Here is a 19251-nt window from a genome sequence, read left to right on the forward strand (position 1 = left end):
CAGGGTGCCTCAGCCTTTCTGTGGGTAGTTCTCTTGCCCCACTGTGTGTCCTTAAGTGTTTATGAGCTGCTTGGAGCTGGTGCGGTGCACACAGGAGGTGCTCAAGTGTTTATTATTATTATTTTTAATGAGTGGCTTATTGTCTAAAGAGGGAAACCGTACTTATCCTGGCCAGTTTCTAGCCAAAGTGCCAAGATGAATGCTCCAGGCTGAAGTTCAACTGGGTATAAACCAAGGACCACGTTTAAATTTGGAGGACAGAGGTGGGGGCAGGGGTGAGGCTTTAATTGTCTCTGAATTTGCATCCCTGTCCGTGTAAGACCTGTTCTGCAGCTGCTCTGTCACTGTGTCCTCATTAAATGGCAGATTGTGTTTCTCAGTTGAAGAGTGGGGGCTGCATTATATCCATAGCATTGGGAGCCAGTGGACATTTGGGAACAAGCAGGGTTGTATGTTTCTGGTCAGTTTATCCATTTACGTGTGTTGCCATTAGCTGGCGTTTGCATGTTGGCTGTTCTCACGCGGGTGTGTCTGAGAGCGTGGCTGTCTGGTCCCCGTGCTGCCTTGGGGATGACTGTGCTGTCAACACACAGCGGACCAGGGGAATAAGATAGGGAGCAGTAATCGAAGAGCTGGGTGACAGGGTACTGAGCGGAGTTCATCTGGCACCTCTGGCCTGTTTAAAAACACACCTGTATACACTGCCTTTAAAACCTCTTTATTGGGACATCTGAGTGGCTCAGTGGTTGAGCGTCTGCCTTTGGCTCAGGGCGTGATCCTGAAGTCCTGGGATTGAGCTCCGCATTGGGCTCCCTGCATGGGGCCTGCTTCTCCCTCTGCCTGTGTCTCTGCCTCTCTCTCTGTGTCCCTCATGAATAAATAAATAAAATCTTAACAACAACAACAACAACAACATCTTTATCACTTGGAATGCTTGAGGAATGTGTCCTGTTGTCACACTGGCCTTCACCTGGAGGACTGTTCTGGCCTTGGACCACACTGAAAATACTTTTGATTAAAAAACTCTGATTTCAAACCTAAAAAATTACCTGTTCTTCATCCTTTATGCTCCCAGAGAGATGCACACACCCCTTCAGGAGCTGCTGGCGCTCTCCTGGCGTTGCTGGTGTTCTCTTTTTGGCCGTGGTATGAGACGGCCCCGAGCTTTTGTGGTGGTGTGTGAGGGGCCCTGTGTGTGATCCCGCTCAGCTTACTTTTTTTTTAAGCTCTGTTCCAACATTTCTGCTTTCTTGCTTTGTGCTTTCATTGGCACATCACATGCGCAGACACTCTTCTCCCAACAGGGCCCCCTGAGTCCTTGTAATGGGCCTGGTAAGTCCTGAGGCTTCAAGGCCTGCCTGAACCTCCTCCCCTCCTGTGAGGCTTTTGTTGACCCAAGAGGCAGGATCAACTCCCATGTCTATATGCTCCGACAGCACCATGGCCATTCCTCGTCTGATGTCCTGTATTCACTGACTTGCTCAATCATTTATCCACCCATGGATACATTTTTTTTTTTTTTTTTGACATCCACTCAGTCATCATTTTGGGGGAGTGATGGCTGGGTGCCAGGCATTCTGTTAAATGCCAAAGAGAGGGAAATAAATGAAGGCTAGGACCTAAGCCTTGAATATCTCGCAGATCTGTAGAGGAGTCCGACATCGTTCCTGTGCAGCAAGGGTGGTAACTTTTGTCCTGGTGAGCAATGGTGCTTCCTGCAGAAAATGGAGGGAGGGGAGAGGGAAGGCTTCCCAGAGGAGAGATAATGAACTTCAGTATCTGTCCTCCCGGCTGCAAGGCTGCTCCTTGAGGGCAGGGAGGGGGCAGATTTGTTTCTCTCCATTTGTCTAGTGCCGGGAATGTGGTGGCAGACATTGGGAGTGGATTATTAGAAAACAGGAATGATTTCCCGTGTGCTTCTACTCTCTTTTGTTTCAGAATGAATTTTTATTTTTTTAAAAGATTTTATTTATGTATTCATGAGGGACAGAGAGAGAGAGGCAGAGATGTAGGCAGAGGGAGAAGCAGGCTGCCTGTGGGGACTCGATCCTGGGACTCAGGGATCACGACCTGAGCCAAAGGGAGACGCTCAACCACTGAGCCACCCGGGTGCCCCCGTTTCAGAATGAATTTAAGGCAGCTTGCGAGGCTGTAGAATAGCATAAGTTAAAAGGAGTGAAACGCAAGAAGGAAGGGAATGGAGGTGGAGGTAGGGATCTAAAGTGGGTGTGGGAATGAAATCAAACTTGCTGACCAGAATAACCTCCGTGCTTTCTCTAAGGGCTTGCCAGTGTGGCTCGGCGCACTTAGCGGCCAGTGAGTCAAGCCAAGGCCCAGTCAGTTGACCACAGGGTAAAAAAAAAACACATGGTGTCTTGTTATCGAACTTTCCTTTGGGATCTTTGTAAAGAGCACTCTGTGAAATGTGATGAAGGCCATCTCCCAACTTCTTGGAGTGAATCCAGTGACTAATTCATGGGATGGTTCTTTGCTGATGGCATCACATAAAAGCATAATTCTAGTAAAAGCGATTTATCGAGAGCCCCTGGAATAGATTTTTTCTCTAAGGTACGTATGGAATCAGAAAGATTGGTGGTAGCTGCTGTTCGGTCCTGTTCACTTTTATCCAGTCTTCTAATGCCACCTGCCACTGTCCGAGGTCCTAGAGGGCTCAGGGGCTCAATTTCTGTTTCCAGGGAGTTTAAGGATCATGTTTTGGGACTGAAGATACTCATGAATGATCTAGGATGAGGATCTGTATGCTTACATCCCTTAGAAATGGCCAGACCCATCACCCACACAAAAAAGTGATATCGTGATTTTTGATGGTTGAGAGGCTGGAAAGGAACAAAATGCATTGTGATGAATTGTGTCCTTGGTTACCTGAAGGTGACAGGAAGGAGTAGTTTTTCTTCTCGACACACTGGAGCCTAGATTTTGGATCATCATCTTCTTCTTTAAAGATTTATTTACTTAAGGGGAGAGAGAGAGAGGGCATGCAAGCAGGAGGAGGGGCTATCCTTATCAGGCTCCATGCTCAACCTGATGCATGGGGCTCAATCTCAGGACCGCCGATATCATGACCTGAGCTGAAATCAGGAGTCAGATATTTAACCAACTGTAAGCCACCCAGGCGCCCTGATTTTGGATCTTCTAATGGAAGTGCTGATGAGATTCATGTGGGTCTGTTGGATCTCTCGGCAGCACTTGAATGCCAGTGTACCCAGTACATGAACAGGAGCAGAGCTTGGACTTTACAGTTCAGCACTTCAAAATGCCAGCTTGCTTCAGTAGTTCGTGTTGATTGACTTATGAGCCAATCAGAAGTGAACCATGGATTTACCTATTGCTTCTGTCTCCTTGCATGCTGTGTAAATAATCCAGGGTAGACATGGGCATGGCCAGACTGAGAGAAGCACCGTAAGTCATAGGAGCTGGAGAAGGTGGCCTGGGACCATTTCTGTGTGTGGACAGTTCCTGATGCAATAGAATTAGAACTCCACATCAGCCAGAGAAACTGCATCTGGGCAGGTCAGCTGTTGAGACTCGGAGTCAGCCCAGAGCCAACATATCATTAAGTTGGCTGGCAACAAGCTGTGTAACATTGAGTGAGTCCCCATGGCCTTTTGTAAGAAGGATGACACCCCAGTCATGACCTACAGACTTCCCACCCAGGGAACAACCCTCTGATTATATGAGGCTCATTTGTAGGCACTCCTCCCTGGTAGGGGGTTGAAATGGACCCTTTTGAAATGTTTGTCTTAGGGCTTGGCCAAGCACAGTGTATTTCCCTGCCATCTTAGTGTCTTTTAAAATATAAACTGTCTACTTTTGATTTTTAGATTCATGCTCACCGTCCTCTAAAACAAAAAGGCATCATGATAATCCGATGGTGAACCTCTCAACTGAGAAAGTAACATTATCTGTAACTTAGTGATTAAGGAGTAGTCTTTTCATGGTGTTTGTTTTCTTTGTTTTAAATAAGCATTATAATTGGTGAGTCTACCTTTTTAAAAAAATATTTATTCATGAGAGAGACAGAGAGGAGAGGCAGAGACACAGGCAGAGGGAGAAGTAGGCTTTTTGCAAGGGGGCCTGATGTGGGACTCGGTCCCTAGACCCTAGATTAGGCCCTGAGCCGAAGGCAGATGCTCAACTGCTGAGCTATCCAGGGGTCCCTGTGAGTCTACATTAAATGTATGTTCACTCTACAGACCTGGGATTGAGGGGTTAGTTTTGGGGGTTTCTGTGACCCTGGGAAAGGTCCTATGAGTTTTTCTTTTGTATGCTCACTGACAGCTACTTATGCTAACTCTTGTGGCATGTTTTTTTCCTCTTGGAGCAGGAAAGTAAGTTTTGTTTCTGGCTTTGAAATGTGTTAAGTAGTCCACCTCCTGAGGATTTGTGACCCAGGCTGCATGCAGGTCAGGCCATCCAGCTTATGCTTCCCAAATGCATGCACTGTCTTGACATCAGGTCTTCACTTTGGAATGATCAGATTGGATAGACTGGCCCTCAGTCTGTGGCCTCCTTGTTTTAAAGGTGTCTTCAGATGAAACAGAGTAGTGATAAGATTGACTGCTGGTGATGGTGGGGGAAAGGAAGAGGCACAGATTTCTGTTCTCAGTGGCTAACAGATTCCTTAAGAGGATGGGGAAGGTGATTCCCCTAAAGGCTGATAATACAGAGCTACATAGCATGAAATCAATCAAAGCCTTTCTTGAATGACTGACACCTGGGCTAGTACCTAGGGCTAATGGAGCAAGAGTATTAATCAGGAATCTCAGGAGGTAATGCCAAAGTCCTCTGACAGGGTGCTCAGCATCGGGGTCTTGGTGAAGAGGTGTTGGCTTGTTGATGGATCCTGTTGATAAGGAAGTGATTTTTGAAAATGAGAAGAAGTAATTATCCACTCCTTCCTGCTGAAACTAGAACCTGTTGGCAGTTGGGATTTATGACACCAAGGCTCACTGACTGCTACCAGCTTTATGGCAGACGTGGCCTCAGTTCTTGGTGTTGGCATTCCCTGAACATTCTGCGCTGACAGTGACTTACTTACGTTCTGCGGTTCTGTTTCTCTGGAGGCTCCCTCCAAAATCCAGGCCATAAAGTCAGTCCTGTATTTCTCAGGATACTTATTGGCAGGTTTGGCTAGTGTCTGAAATGATAGGGAACTCATAATTTGCCCTGCTTTACATATGCAAAAGCAACGAACCATCATTAGTGCCTGACATTCCTCCCAACTACCCGGGGAGGTGAGTCAGTATCATCACTATTCATTAAGAATTAATTAGACTGTGCTTGAGGGTGTCAGTTGTAGACAGAGCTGAGCATTCGGCACTGCCTACATTCTCTCCCTTTGAAATCCAGCCTCCAGCTCACTGTCTAGTGAGAGTGTACTTGAGTCTGCTATTCCCATGGAAGGTGCATTCTAGCTGACGAAATGACTCCTGGTTTCCAATTTTGTGTAGTATATGACTTGTCAACTTATTTAGATCTCTGGATCTCATAAGGTGGAGATGATACCCAATGAGAGTAGTGCAGTGATTCAAGATGCTGTAGGTGAAAGCTTCTGGCATTGTGGTTGAAAACATGGTTTATTGGGAGAAGGTTGAATTTGATGTACCAGTTCACTTTGGAAGCAAAGCATCATTTTTCCTAGTCTTTTTATTGGAAGGCACCTTTTTTTCTAATAAACATTTGGCATTGTGGTTGAAAACATGGTTTATTGGGAGAAGGTTGGATTTGATGTACACAGTTCACTTTGGAAGCAAAGCATCATTTTTCCTAGTCTTTTTATTGGAAGGCACCTTTTTTTCTAATAAACATTTGGCTTTCCCTAAGATCATAGTAACCTTAGAGTCAGCGAATGCTTGGTTGAGTTGTTTACTACAAATATTATTTCAACCATGTGATTCTTTAAATGGGTTCCTGCCATTGCCTATGTCCACATTCTTCTGAGCTTGTAGAAATCTTTCTCAGTTTTCCTTTCAATGTCACGACCTATGTTGCCTTTTTCATTCACCTACCCACTCAAATTTGCTTTGTTACCATTTTTCACCTCTTGACATTTTTTCCTTGGCCACTTCTTTGGCTTCTGGCCTTCACACCCTTGCCACTCTGCCTCGCTTACTCTTAACAGCTGTCATCTTCTGATTCGATCCTCTTTAGGGGCCCAAAGAAAAGAGAGAAGGTAAAGTACTGCATCTCAAAAATTACCATTCCACTTGAAATAATGTTTGTTCGTCAAAGCAGAAACTTAGCTGCTAGAGGACCCAAAATATTTGTGTCTTTATCTTTTCAAGATTTATTTATTTGAGAGTGCGCATGCACACATGGGGTGGTTGGAGCAGAGGGAGAGGGAGAGAGGGACTCTCCAGCAGACTTCTACCTGAGCAAGGAGGCTGACAGGGCTTGATCCTGTGACCTTGAGATCATGACTTCAGGTGCTTAACTAACTGAGCTACCTAGGCGCCCCCATGTTTGTGTCTTTAACACAGAACAACTGATGGTTGTAATTGTGATTAATAAATAAGAAATTGGATCAGATAGCCAACTCTTGGTTATTTAAACTGTGCTTGGCTTGTCTGTCCTCTTCCATCTTCCTAATTTGGTGACTTTCTTTGGGGCTTTTCTCATTAGAACCTTGACCAGAGTCAGGGTGAGGGATGGGAAAGGGCCTGAAACTCTTGCCCTTCTCATGGAAAGCTCAAGTGAGAAGTTCACTCACATTGACATCAGAGAATGTTCACACCATCTGGTTGTTGGTTCATTCTTTCTTTCATTAAATATCATTCCAGGTAGCCCACTAGCACTGGGGGATACAGTGGTCCCTGCCCTCAAGGAGACTGGGGTGTGGATGGGGTGCAACAACAAATCAGCTTACTAAATTTTATTCTAGGTAGGTAGAGTGTATGGGAATGCAAGGTGATGATGAATGACTTAGTTGGCCCCCTTCAGTGTTAATGATAGAAACTGAGGTACATGGGGGTCGACAAGTGCCCTGTGGTCCTGGCCTACACAGGCAGAAACAGAGTCCTGACGCCTAGTCCAGCCCTTTTCTGGTTGCCTCATAGACTGCTGAGACATTGGCTAAAAGAAGCTGTATGGATTTTTTGTGACCCTCATGTTCAGTGGCATTTCATTAATCAAGAGGGTTAGTTAAACCTAACCCTCTTATTTAAGAGCTCTTAAATCACATATAAGTGGGTGAGATGTTTCCATTATGAGAGACCCACAGGAATTAAGATGAAGGGAGCAGCAGATTCCTGTGCCCTGTGTCACACCCCTTGTGAATTCGTCCCTTGAATGGAATTGGTGTCAGAAGCACCTACGTTTGACTGTCTCTCTTCCTTCTTCCCCCAGACTTTCATATTAAAGTGTGTATTGGACAAATAGACATATGATGTCATTTTACTGTAATCATGTCACCCTTCTTCAAGTGTCAGTGGGTAATTGTGAAAGAACGATCCATTTAGGGAATGTACTGCTGTTGGGGCAGTTAACAGGAATATTTGGGTCATGGATAACATTTCTTTCTGGAACTTATTATAATGTAGCCAAGGAGAATTTAGGAAAAAATGAGACTTTAGGAAAGTGTTAATGATGGGAACTGAGGCACATAGGGACTAATGGTACTCAATAGTATCTCACTAAATCTCTGTGGCCGTCCTGTGAGGGGAGAGTTCCTCTACCAGTTAATGGCTTTCCTGTGTTGGGATTGAATTTATCTCCATTTGTAAGTTAAAACCTGAGCTTTTACGAGATAAACTAATTTAGCCTGGGTGTCAAGGCTAGTGGGTCAACCAGGTTTGGAAGCTAAGTCAGGTTGAGTCTTAATAGCACATGCTCCCTCCCCCTGCCACCCCCGGCCCCCAATACTGTGCTCTTCTTCATTTACTGCATTGAGTGAAAGTTGACTTCCTTGCTCAAAGGATGTATGAGGAGGTAAGGATGTTAGCTCTGCAGGCACAGATATTCTGTGCTCCTCACGTTTGATTAGATCTTGTTATTGGTAATAAGCGGGTGCTTGTTGCTATACATTCAGGAGCCAGGTAGATTGGGTGATAGTTTACCCATTCCACACATTTTTACAATATTCCTACCATGTGGCTGATACTCTCAGAGCCACTGGATACACGTTTCCAGGATGAGAGGTGGATTTTGAGCTGGGCTGGAAGGGACCTGAGGGATAGAATGCCAGAATGGTTATTTTGGTATCCAGTACGAGGAGCTTTTCTCAGCCAGCCCCAGTCTTGTGATCGGAAACTCTCTGCCCATACAGGGCCTCATCTTACAATTGGGTTGTAAAACCAAGGGCCTGTATAACTCTGTGGATTATATGTGTGGTAGCTACTGAGGCTATGTTCTGGCCCTTGGCCAGAGTAGGTAATTCCATCCTGCTGAGCTCTAGTTGACCAAATTGCAAGAGCCTGGACACAGAGTTCTTCCCTTTGCAGTAAATGAATAAAAACATGAGAGCAGTTAGAACAGTGCCTGTATTTACTAAATGGCTGGATCAGTTAATGCTAGCTAAGATTGCATTCCGTAGCCAAGGACTAGTGATTTTTAGCTTTAGAGATAACTTGAAGTCTGCAAGACTCTGCTACCTGTCTTTTTTTTTTTTTTTTAAAGATTTTATTTATTTATTCATGATAGTCACACAGAGAGACAGAGAGGCAGAGACACAGGCAGAGGGAGAAGCAGGCTCCATGCAGGGAGGCCGACGTGGGACTCGATCCCGGGTCTCCAGGATCACGCCCCGGGCCAAAGGCAGGTGCCAAACCGCTGCACCACCCAGGGATCCCCTCTGCTACCTGTCTTTACGGCACTTCACCCCTTGTGGAAGTTCAACTAGCTGGAAATTTTTCCAGATGTTGAGTCAGAATCTTCTTTGAAACTTCTACAGAATGAGTGTACACCCTCCTCCATGTGACACCTCTTAGAAGTTGTTCAATGTCTAGGGACACTAAGCTTGGCAATTAATGATTCAGAAAGATCTTAACCAGCTTTGAGTCATGGCCTAAGGGTAAAAATAATGGAATTTAATAGGAATAAATATAAACTCGTGTTTTTACACCCTAAGCTGGTTGCACAATAGAGGAATTTCAGGAACAGCAGTTGGGAGCTTGGAGGTTTTATGGATCATAGGTCCACCTCTAAGTGTCATTTATGGAGGGTTGTGGACAAACTGAGATGCATTTTTGAGGGCTGGGCAGAGGGATGATGTGAATTATGTCTAGTGTGGAACACAATCGGGCTTGGGGGCTGTTCCTGTCATAACTAAGTAGGTGTTGGGGGGAGGCGGTTGTATTTATTCCCACAAGGGATGAATAGACCTCCAAGAAGTTAACTGGGACATGGGTTTTAGCCTTCTAGATAAAAAAAAATTTCAGCATGCAGTTACAAAGGAAGTGGTATTAGGAAGGTTTTGTGTTCCTTAACCATTGGTGATGTTCAAGTGCAGATAGGATCTGGGGGTGCTGGTGTGTTTTTGTCTGGAGACTGAGGCTCTCACTTATATGGTAGTGTTCTTCTTAGGCAAATAAAGATCCCCCAGTCCCTCCGCTGGGCCTCAGTGTCCTGGATTCTATCCCTCTAATGTAGCAGTTGTGTGCTGGGCACATCCACTGTTCACCCTAAAATGTGGCTCCCCGCAGTGAATTCATTCTGCTGTGTACTGCCCAGAGCTCAGGGACAGGCCTGTGTTTTTGTATGTGCCATTTGTTTTGTTTTGTCATGTTTTTGGGTTGGGTGGAGAGGGAGAAGGTGGATTAGCCACCACCTCAAAGCGTTTTCTCATATTCTCATACTTTTTCCCATAAACCGCTTTGGAGGTGGAACAGACCGTCGGGTATAATAGTACAGTTCAGCCTGAATTTTTGTGAGACTCCTAAATCCCAGCAAAAAATGTAATAATTTGAGAATTCAAAAGACCCACACTGGAGACATCATGGAGTTCATCCACAGGTTAATCACAAAACCCTTTCTTGTTGGCATTAATTTATACCTCAACGTTTGGCAGTTTTAAAAGTCCCGTGTTAATGTACATGTGTCAGTAAGAGGCAGTAAATATTTTGCTGACAAGTTCTTTGAATGATAGATCAATGGCAGCATTAAAAAGCAGACGACCTGAGGGTTTCTTTTATCTAGGTGCTGCTAGATCCAAAAAACTGTCAGAGTACGAAGCCAAAAGCACCCACTGGTTACGCCATTAATTGTGTCATGTTCACGTGCGCTTGAGTTTCTGCACCTGGGATCTGTTGATATACGCAGCTGGGGGAGTGCAGGTGAAAGGGATACAGTTGGGAGAGAGAAGGAAAGAAGACAGGTTGCTTGCTCTCAGGTGATGGCCCTGGAACACCTAGCAGTCCCCCCCCCCCCCCGCCCCCCGCCCCCCACCCCCAGCCTCGTGGGGCTGCCAGCATCTGCTTCCCTTCTGGCCGCCTCTGTTGTAATGCTGTGTGGACGTGCCGTGGGGCAGCGGGTAGGATGGTGGTTACACTGAGCCCTCCCCACTCAGGCCTGGTGCCTCCCCTCTTCGATCCATCCCCAGGAGCATTTCTTCTCCCTTTTTGGGGAAGCCTTTGAATTAATGATCTGATGCCTTTTCAACAAAGGAATATTGATATGTTAGTGTGCGGACAGCAGGGGGGTACTGGATTAGATCATTTTCACATCGGTGTTTGTGCCGGTTTGACATTTGTTTGGAAAGCTTATCCCCTTATGACCATAGGTTACATGCATAATTTAAGGGGAATAAATCTTTGAGAAAAATTTCTTTTGGTTCTGTAATCTTCGGTGCTACAGAAAAATAAATGAAAGACTCCCTACGGTTTTCATGTGATCAGAAATTCCAAGTAGGCGACCAGATGAAGTGCCCCATGTAGGTGTAACCCATTTCTGCAAATGTGCTGGCCACTTGTAGTGCTTTCAGGGAAGGCAGGACTGGGGACAACTTGGTTCCTGCTCCAAGGTTTGTTTGTTTGTTTTTTTTTTTTAATTTTTATTTATTTATGATAGTCACACACACACACAGAGAGAGAGAGGCAGAGACACAGGCAGAGGGAGAAGCAGGCTCCATGCACCGGGAGCCCGACGTGGGATTCGATCCCGGGTCTTCAGGATCACGCCCTGGGCCAAAGGCAGGTGCCAAACCGCTGCGCCACCCAGGGATCCCTGCTCCAAGGTTTATGATCTAGAAGCTGGAATGGCAAAGTGGCCCGACTGTATGGGGCAGAAGCCCCGCTGAAAAATGCTATCGAGGAGCAGATCCAGGGCAGTTGGCATCACTGTTTTAGTGAAACGAGTTTTTGTGATAACAACACAATCTCCTCCTCCTACCATCCTGCTACCATCTTGCATTTTGGTGCTCTCCATGACAAATAGGGTGGCTTGACGTTTTCGAGTTATCGTGCCTATTGCCATGGTAGGGTAGACGACATCTTTTGTTTCCTACTTTATTTTCTTTCAAACAACTTGTTTTGCTGTGGACATTTGGTTATCCTTGAGCAAAGTGCTCTTTGGTAGATGGTAGGCATCTAGTCAGGGGTTTTGCAGCATTCACTGTGAACGCGTAACCCCAAGTGAGGACCATCCTCACATCTGTGAAGATGGTCCAGTTTCTGCCTGCCGTTGCATTTGTGTATGCGTGTTTAATGTGATAGGTAAATGACAAAAGCCACTTAGATCCATCCCAAAATTCTGTACTCTCCACTAGGAGTTCTTCTCCAAGCAAAGCTGGTGACTGAAAGATCGGTAATAGAACTAGTAAGAGCAGTATTGTTGGCCATTACCTTGTCCTTACACTATCTTTTCATTTCTCTCTTAGGTTTATTTTCTTGAAAAGGGCTCCAGGCTTCGGCTTGGAAAATCCAACCGCCAAAATTGAGCCCAGCAGCTGGAGCGGCAGTGAGAGCCCTGCCGAAAACATGGAAAGAATGAGCGACTCTGCGGATAAGCCAATCGACAATGATGCAGAGGGGGTCTGGAGCCCCGACATTGAGCAGAGCTTTCAGGAGGCCTTGGCTATCTACCCACCATGTGGGAGGAGGAAAATCATCTTATCAGATGAAGGCAAGATGTATGGTAAGCGATCTGGAATGCTCCTTTGAGATGCTACGATGTGCTTTTGCCATAAGGGATGATTGCGGCTAGCCTTCTGAAATCCCATCATTGTATTGGGTTGAATGATCTTTGTAGAATTTTAGTTGGCCATCCAAGGGGCTGAATCTCAACCAACCTGAAGAGTCACTAAAAGATCATTGTTAAATCATTCAGTGAGGTTTTCTTGTCCTTCTTCATGCTCAACAGGATTATAGCAAAGGCTCCCAGGGTCCAGGTGGGGATATAGTTGCGGTGGCATATGCAAAAACCCACGGGTGGGGCTAGTTCTTCAGAGCACATGCCCCATCTCATGGGGGGCCTCTCAGCTCTTAGCTGGTAATTGACTGGTGCCACATGGAAATGGGGCATCATGCCGACAAATCTCTTGATTTCCCCCCCTCCACTACCACCAAAAGAGCTAGCAATATAGATGTTTATATATGAAAATCACTCATTGTCTAACAGCCAGCACTTTTGTTTTTTAAACACAACCCCATGTAGGCCAGATGAGACGTGTGTAGCTTGATCAAACTTTCAAACCACCACTTTCCCACTTTGTTGCATGTTTGCAGTTGAGTGGCCAGACGTGGTGTTAACCCCCAGGGTCTCACCAGTCTCCCCTTCTACAAGGGGATGCCTCGCAGTGTGTTTCAAAGGAAGCTTCGTGTGTGCCCCAGAAGACAAGACTGGTTAACAAAATGGCCTGGGACACCCAAGGCAGCAGCAGGTAGCCATCCGCCAGGCCGGGGGGGCTTGTGTGCTGGGTTTGACTATACCCCCCTGCTCCTTCCGTAAATGCTTCCAGCTGCAGACATGTACTTTTTGGCTGCTTACCTTTTGGGAAGCAGATGGCAGGTGGTTGCTTGTACGTTCTGCTTGTCTAATTGAGCACGTTGAGTTGAAAGAGTTTGCACCGTAGCGGAGTCTAAAGAGATGCAAACAAATACCCGAAACTCAAAGAGAACTGGCTCAGCAACCTGCCTGAGGTTGTTAACTTATCGCAGAAGAGATTTATTTCTAAATAATTTGGAAGGTTTTCCATAATAGGGTGTTGTACCTTTAATACTGCGCCTCCTCAGTCAGGAGCTGTAGGAGGCTGCTGCTCAAACTAGCACACGCGGCCACGGAGAAAGCAGATGGTGGTGCAGCTGCTACCAGCTGTGTTCCCCGCCCTCCCCTGCTCTAACTTGGATGATGTAATGGAAACAAGGGAAATTTTGCCTTCTGCAGCATTAGAGTATCCAGCCTGTCAGTGCCACACACATACACACACACACACACACACACACACACACATACACACACGAGAGAGAGAGAGAGAGAGAGAGAGAGAGAGAGAGAGAGAGAGAGAGAGAAAGAGAGAGCGCTCAAGTCTTCATTTGTCTTATGCTCTCATGTGATCCTTTGCTGCCAGAGAAGCTTCTTCGTGTCCATTCGTGAAATGGACTCAGGGTGAAACATGGCAGCTGCTGTGGGCACAAAGTTTCAGGGCCTCTGAGTGTGTGTGTGTGTGTGTGTGTGTGTGTATCTTTGCTGGGCTCCCCTTTCTCAGCCTGGCTCTGTGCTTGCAAGTTCTTATCTTCTTATCTAAAAATGCAAAAAAAAAATGCAAACACCCCCCCTCCACCCATTCTAAAGGCAAAGGAAAGTACTTTAATCTTGGAGCCTTCTTTGAAGCTGATTTTACTAGTAGTTGTGAAGGTGGCTTCAGGTTGCTCTTCCTTGTACAACTCCCATTTGTTGCCCAGAAACTGTAATCTGAAATAGTGGCCTAGCGTCGGACATCCTGGTCGGGAGTGACCACTGCCCCTCACCTCTCACAGGGAACACCAGAAAGGCGCTTTCACCTTAGGTTTTGGGCTGGGAACTTAATTCAAAGCAAAGGTTAATTTTGTCAACTCCAGTTCCATTTTCTTCTCTGTTGATTTTACTTTTTTAGGAAGCAGCCGTGCTGGATTTAGCCAGTCTGCCTTAGAAGACCATCATAGAAATAAATTTTTTTTTTTTTTTTTTTTTTTTGGTGTGCCACTAAGTGTGTAAGAGCTCATGTGGGTCATTGTGTGTCAGAGGCACTGGGTTAAATATGGAAAGCTAACTGAAAAGCTTTGGCTTTGAATCCTTTACCAACAGTGGACAGTCTTCACCCCTGGCCTGCGTCTCTGTTTTCTCCCCTGAAGAGAAAGAGAGTCAAGTAGTTGATGTCTGTGGGTCCTTGGGACCTGTACGTTCTGTGATTACTGTTGTTTTGTGACTTGTACCTCCATAAGAGTGACCAGTATGGTGACAGATGCAGTGCTGGTTGTGGGTGTATGTCTTTAGTACCCATGATAACCAGATTCTGAGTGCGTCCTCAGAGCACTTTTTTTTTTAATGATTTTATTTATTTATTCATGAGAGATAGAGAGGAGCAGAGACTCAGGCAGAGGGAGAAGCAGCCTCCCTGCGGGGAAGCCGATATGGGACTTGATCCCAGGACTCTGGGATCACACCCTGAGCGGAAGGCAGATGCTCATCCACTGAGTCACCCAGGTGTCCCATCAGAGCACTTGTTATTAATAATATGGATTCTTTTTTTCCCCTTTAGTCTGCATTCCATTGACTTACCGTGTTAATGACCAACCTGGCTGAAAATAGGGTGGTCTCTTGAGCAAGCACCACTAGGGATTACAACTGCAGGGTCATGTGTGCAGATGGAGGCATGCAGGAAATGCATGCGCTGCAGGGACTTTCAAGCCTTGCCATCTCCAAGCAGATGCCTTGGGTAGAGAACACCCACCCTCAACCCCATCTCATTGGCCACCGTGGAGGAATTGTGCTCCTACTGTTAATTTGAGAGGGAACCATGGTGGTTAGCAGGGATTTGGGAGCTGAAGACTAGGCCCTTAGGAGAACTGGCCCAGATGTCTGGGCTGCTCCTGACCTGCCTATGACTTTGAGGGTTGAGAGAAGTTTGCCTCTAGAGCCTCCACAGGGAAGCCTCTGCCACTTGGGGACTGAGTCAGTGAACATGTGGGGCCAGAGCTACTGTTCCTTGACTTCTGGCCTGCTCCCCATCTTACCATCCATGAACCAGGAGTTGGAGATTCCTAAGGTCCTAAGAGCGTATTTTTTCTTTTCAGCATTTTGAAAATGAAAACACTGAGAGCATTTTAGATTCCATGGAGTAAAATCAAAATAATTTAATGCCTTTTAGTGAAATACCAAGGGTTTTTGACATGAGGGGGTTTTTCTGCTATTTCTGAGCATTTGTAGAGTGCATTGTGATGTGACTAATCCTGAGCCAGTTGAGAAGCAAGGTCAAGTGCAGCGCTGATTTATTTTGGTAATGACATTTCCTCTGTGGTTGGAGTAGGGCAAATGCAGTCTTATGGAGGCGAAATACGGAAAGCTCTCAGTATGAGGAGGTTTGGGGCATTAGAGGAGATGGCTCAGTTCTCTCTCTGCTGCTTGGATGCATGAGACTCGATGTGGTTGGCCTCCATGTGGACAGACTAGTTCTTCCGGGCCCCTCTGTGTGGGCAGCTGTCCTTAGGGATAGTTAGGAGAGTGAGACTTCCCTGTTCCTGAGGGCGTGCAAGCCCAGGCTCTTTCTGCTTTCTTTCCTTTTTCCTATTTTGACATAGTTGTGTGTCTCTTTTTCAATTAGATAGTTGGAGAAGAGATAGCAGGGACAGGATGAGAGAGAAGTTTTTGATCAGCAAACTTGTCTGAGATTGAATTTCACGGGGACAGGCCATTCGTTTTAGACAAAGCCGTGAACCGCTGGACTACCGGATGCATTTTTGTTTTGCAGCTGAAAACCCTAGTCCAGCAGTGTGGTCAAGTGTCTCCCGTAATCAAACCAGGGTAGAGACAGAAGCAAACATTCCTTGACCCAACAGCTTTAGAGACAGCAAAGTGTAGCTCTTAAAATGTTGGACTTTGGAATTGCTAGGAGGCTTGGCCCTGCCACTTCTGGATATCAGACTCTGGGAAAGTTGCTTTTTCTCCTCGTGCCTTTATTTCCACAACCACAAAAGGGATTTAAATAGATTTCTGATTCACGGGATTGTTGTAAGAGATAAAATAAAGGAGTTGTGATCTGGGACTCCCCCTACCCTGTTGGGACAGTGTCCCACATCGAGTGAGAGCTGAAGAGGTGTCTCTGAACTGGAAACAGAGTGCTCTCTGCCTTGAGCTGGGCTACAGGCTTCACATGTGATTTCCATCTACCGCTCACAGCAGCATTTTGAGGTGGGGATTCTAATCCCCGCTGTGTAGAAGAGCATGCCCAGGAGTCCTCTAAGGTTATAGCTGGAAGGATTCCAATCCACATCTGTCTGACCCCCAAATCTGGCGTCTCTTCCACTCACCTTCACTCCTTCCTTGATAGAGGTCATTAGATGTTAATTTGACAAATCCGTATTGAGCACCGCCTGTATTCCTGCCCCGTGCTAGGGGTTGTCGGGGATGCAGCAGTGAACCAGACAGACACGGTCCCTGCCCTCATGGAGCCGTCACCAAGTTCATTTGCAGGAAACTGACCTGAGGTCAGGGCTGTGTGCCAGAGCTTTCTGGGAAGTCTGAGGGCCCTTTGAAGATGGTCACCTTCCACTTAGCCTTTTGAAGCCTGTTCTTGGCCACCAGTGTCCAGGGCACCTGGCCCAATGCTGGCAGGAAGAAAGCTTCTCAAATAACGCAGCAGGGAGGATCCTAGATCACAAGGCTGGCCCTGATGGTGGCCAGGAAGCTGTCTGGAAGATTCTGGTGCCTTGGGATCCTACAGGAGGCCTGGCCAGAGCAGTTGTGGGGCAGTGGTTTTCTCCTTTTATGAGCAAATGTCATCAAGGTCCTTGCCTAGGGACAGCTCCAGGGATGGCCCCTTTCTTGCTGGGATGCCAGGCCTACTAGTTAGCCCTGGAGACAGGAGCTTTGAGGACTGGATAGGTTTGGGGGGATGAGAAGGAAGATGTCTCTGGGCCAGTTCTCTCCAGTTGCCAATCTGAACCCTGCCAGCTGGGGGAAACACTGGACTTGGAAGGGCCCTTCTGCTACTTCTTAGAAGCACTGACAGGAGGGAAGGGGGCTGTAGTAGTAAGGGGGTGGCAGGGGCCATGAACATGGGCCCACACAAGCAGGGACAGGAGAACATGAGTTAGGCAGGCAAAGATGGAAATCCGTGGTCCCCAGGTTGCCCCTGGTTCAGAAAACTGCTTGGGAAAGAAGAAGTATCCCTTTTCAAGACCAGGAAGTTGGCCTAGATCTAGAGGCCCCAGAGGCCCTGATGTGGAAATGGCTATAAAACTCAAGCCCTGTGGGATCTCCAGGCCACTTGGAAAAGTGACGCATGAGGCCCCCAGGTGAACTTGTTTTTCTGCATCTGGACATCATGTGGCATCTTTGATGTCGTCTTTCTGTTTAACCTGTAATTTGGGATATTATTTCAAGTGGATTGGCTGCAAGTGTGAAGCACAAGGAACTGTGTCCCTCGAACAGACTATAAGCCCCATAAGGCAAGGACCCCATCCCGTCTGTCTTGTCAGATATAGAAGGTATATCAGTAATGGTTGCCATATATGTGCTTTTCAGAATTATCGGTTCAAACAAAGAAAAGTTGGTGAGTAATCCTGAGACCACAGGGCCTCTCCTGGAGGGGCACTGGCTAGGAAAAAGGGGAGAAAGCAGAAAGATGTTTGTATATATAATGGTCTTCCTAGAAAGAAGAAACCCTGGTTTTTGTTGCATGTTGACAGATGTTAGTTGAAGAGGTAGGAAGGATTCCTGTCCAGTAGGCACAGTCCTAGAATGAGGGTTAGTTCTGGACTCCTCAGAACAAATGAGTAATGGGGGCTTTCGAAATAATTTGATTCTTTTGAGAATAGCAAAGCCAGCGTCATTGGCATTTTGATTGGGAAGTTTAATGTGTGTGGGGGGCATGCAAAGGTTTATGTACAAGGTGTGTGAGCCTTTGTGCAATCTGGGTAAAAAGTAGCTAATTAGGAAGGCTCAAGGATTGGTCATAAGGGAGAAAAAGGAAAAGAATGTTGAACTATTACTAAGTTATGCTTTCTAACAGCTTTGCCACGCAGTGGATGAGCCCCGGGATTCAGGAAGACCTGGATTCGTAACTCATTTATTTTAGGCCAGCACTGTGCTTTGTGAATGGGGACAGCAGATCTAAAATCTTTAACAAAGCTGACCCATGTGACCAGTTATTGTGAGCTAGACACTATCTTTTTGTTTAGAACATGTTGTCTTGTTTATTCCTCATGACAACCCAACGTTGTAGGTACTATGAATATCCCCATTTTACAGCTGAGGAAGCTGAGGCCCAAGGTCAAGTTGATTGCTCAAGGTCACACAATGAGTGGTAGAGCAATCACCTGAAACCAAGCCAGTTAGTTTTTAAAAAATTTTTTAAAGATTTTATTTATTTATTCACGAGAGACACAGGAGAGAGAGAGGCAGAGACAGGCAGAGAGAGAGAAGCAGGCTCCATGTCGGGAGCTCGACGTGGGACTCGATCCTAGGACTCCAAGATCACTCCCTGGGCCAAAGGCAGGTGCTCAGCTACTGAGCCACCCAGGTGTCCCACCAAGCCAGTTTATACAATTAACTACAGTTGATCCTTAAACAACATGAGTTTGAAATGTGCCGATCTGCTTTGATGCAGGTTTTGTTTTTTAAAATATAGTACAGTACTGTAAATGTATTTTCTCTTCCTGATGATTTAAAAAAATAATTTATCTTACTTTATTGTAAGACTACAGTATACAATACATAGACAAAATTTGTGTTCATTGACCATTGGTTGTTGGTAAGGTTTCCAGCCAACTGGTTATTAGTAGTTAAGTTTTGGGGAAGTCGAAAGTTATTCTCGGACTTTTGACTCTGCAGGAGGTTGGTGCCCCCAACCCCTGTGTTGTTCGAGGGTCAACTGTACCTAGTGATAGGGAGGAAGTATATTCTGTGCTTAGAGCTATCCATGGCTTAGTGGTAGGGCAACGGAAAGTGTGATTATTCATGACTGGGGAATGCACGTGTCTCTACTTGAGAATGCAGAAGAATGAAAGAATCGAGAGGCAGACTTCTCTGAGCTAACTTTGGGAAGAGGCTACTTCATGTTTGTTTTTCACTTACTTTGGATTCTCGGCCCCTTTGAGGATC

At 46.1% G+C, this 19251-nt stretch overlaps 1 protein-coding gene across 9 annotated transcripts in view; it reads left to right on the forward strand.

Moving 5' to 3' along the window:
• The window catches only part of TEAD1 (TEA domain transcription factor 1), a 269130-nt gene that overhangs the window by 75598 nt on the left and 174281 nt on the right, over nucleotides 1-19251 (forward strand). For all 9 annotated transcript variants that reach the window (XM_025459518.3, XM_025459522.3, XM_049099154.1 and 6 more), the window contains exon 2: nucleotides 11831-12087. In XM_025459518.3, coding sequence (XP_025315303.1) covers nucleotides 11931-12087 — 157 coding nt within the window. In that variant the 5' untranslated portion in view covers nucleotides 11831-11930. The remainder of the gene's footprint in view (nucleotides 1-11830; nucleotides 12088-19251) is intronic.

The sequence above is a fragment of the Canis lupus genome, chromosome 21 (genome assembly GCF_003254725.2).
Source record: "Canis lupus dingo isolate Sandy chromosome 21, ASM325472v2, whole genome shotgun sequence".
Classification (NCBI taxonomy): Eukaryota; Metazoa; Chordata; class Mammalia; order Carnivora; family Canidae; genus Canis; species Canis lupus.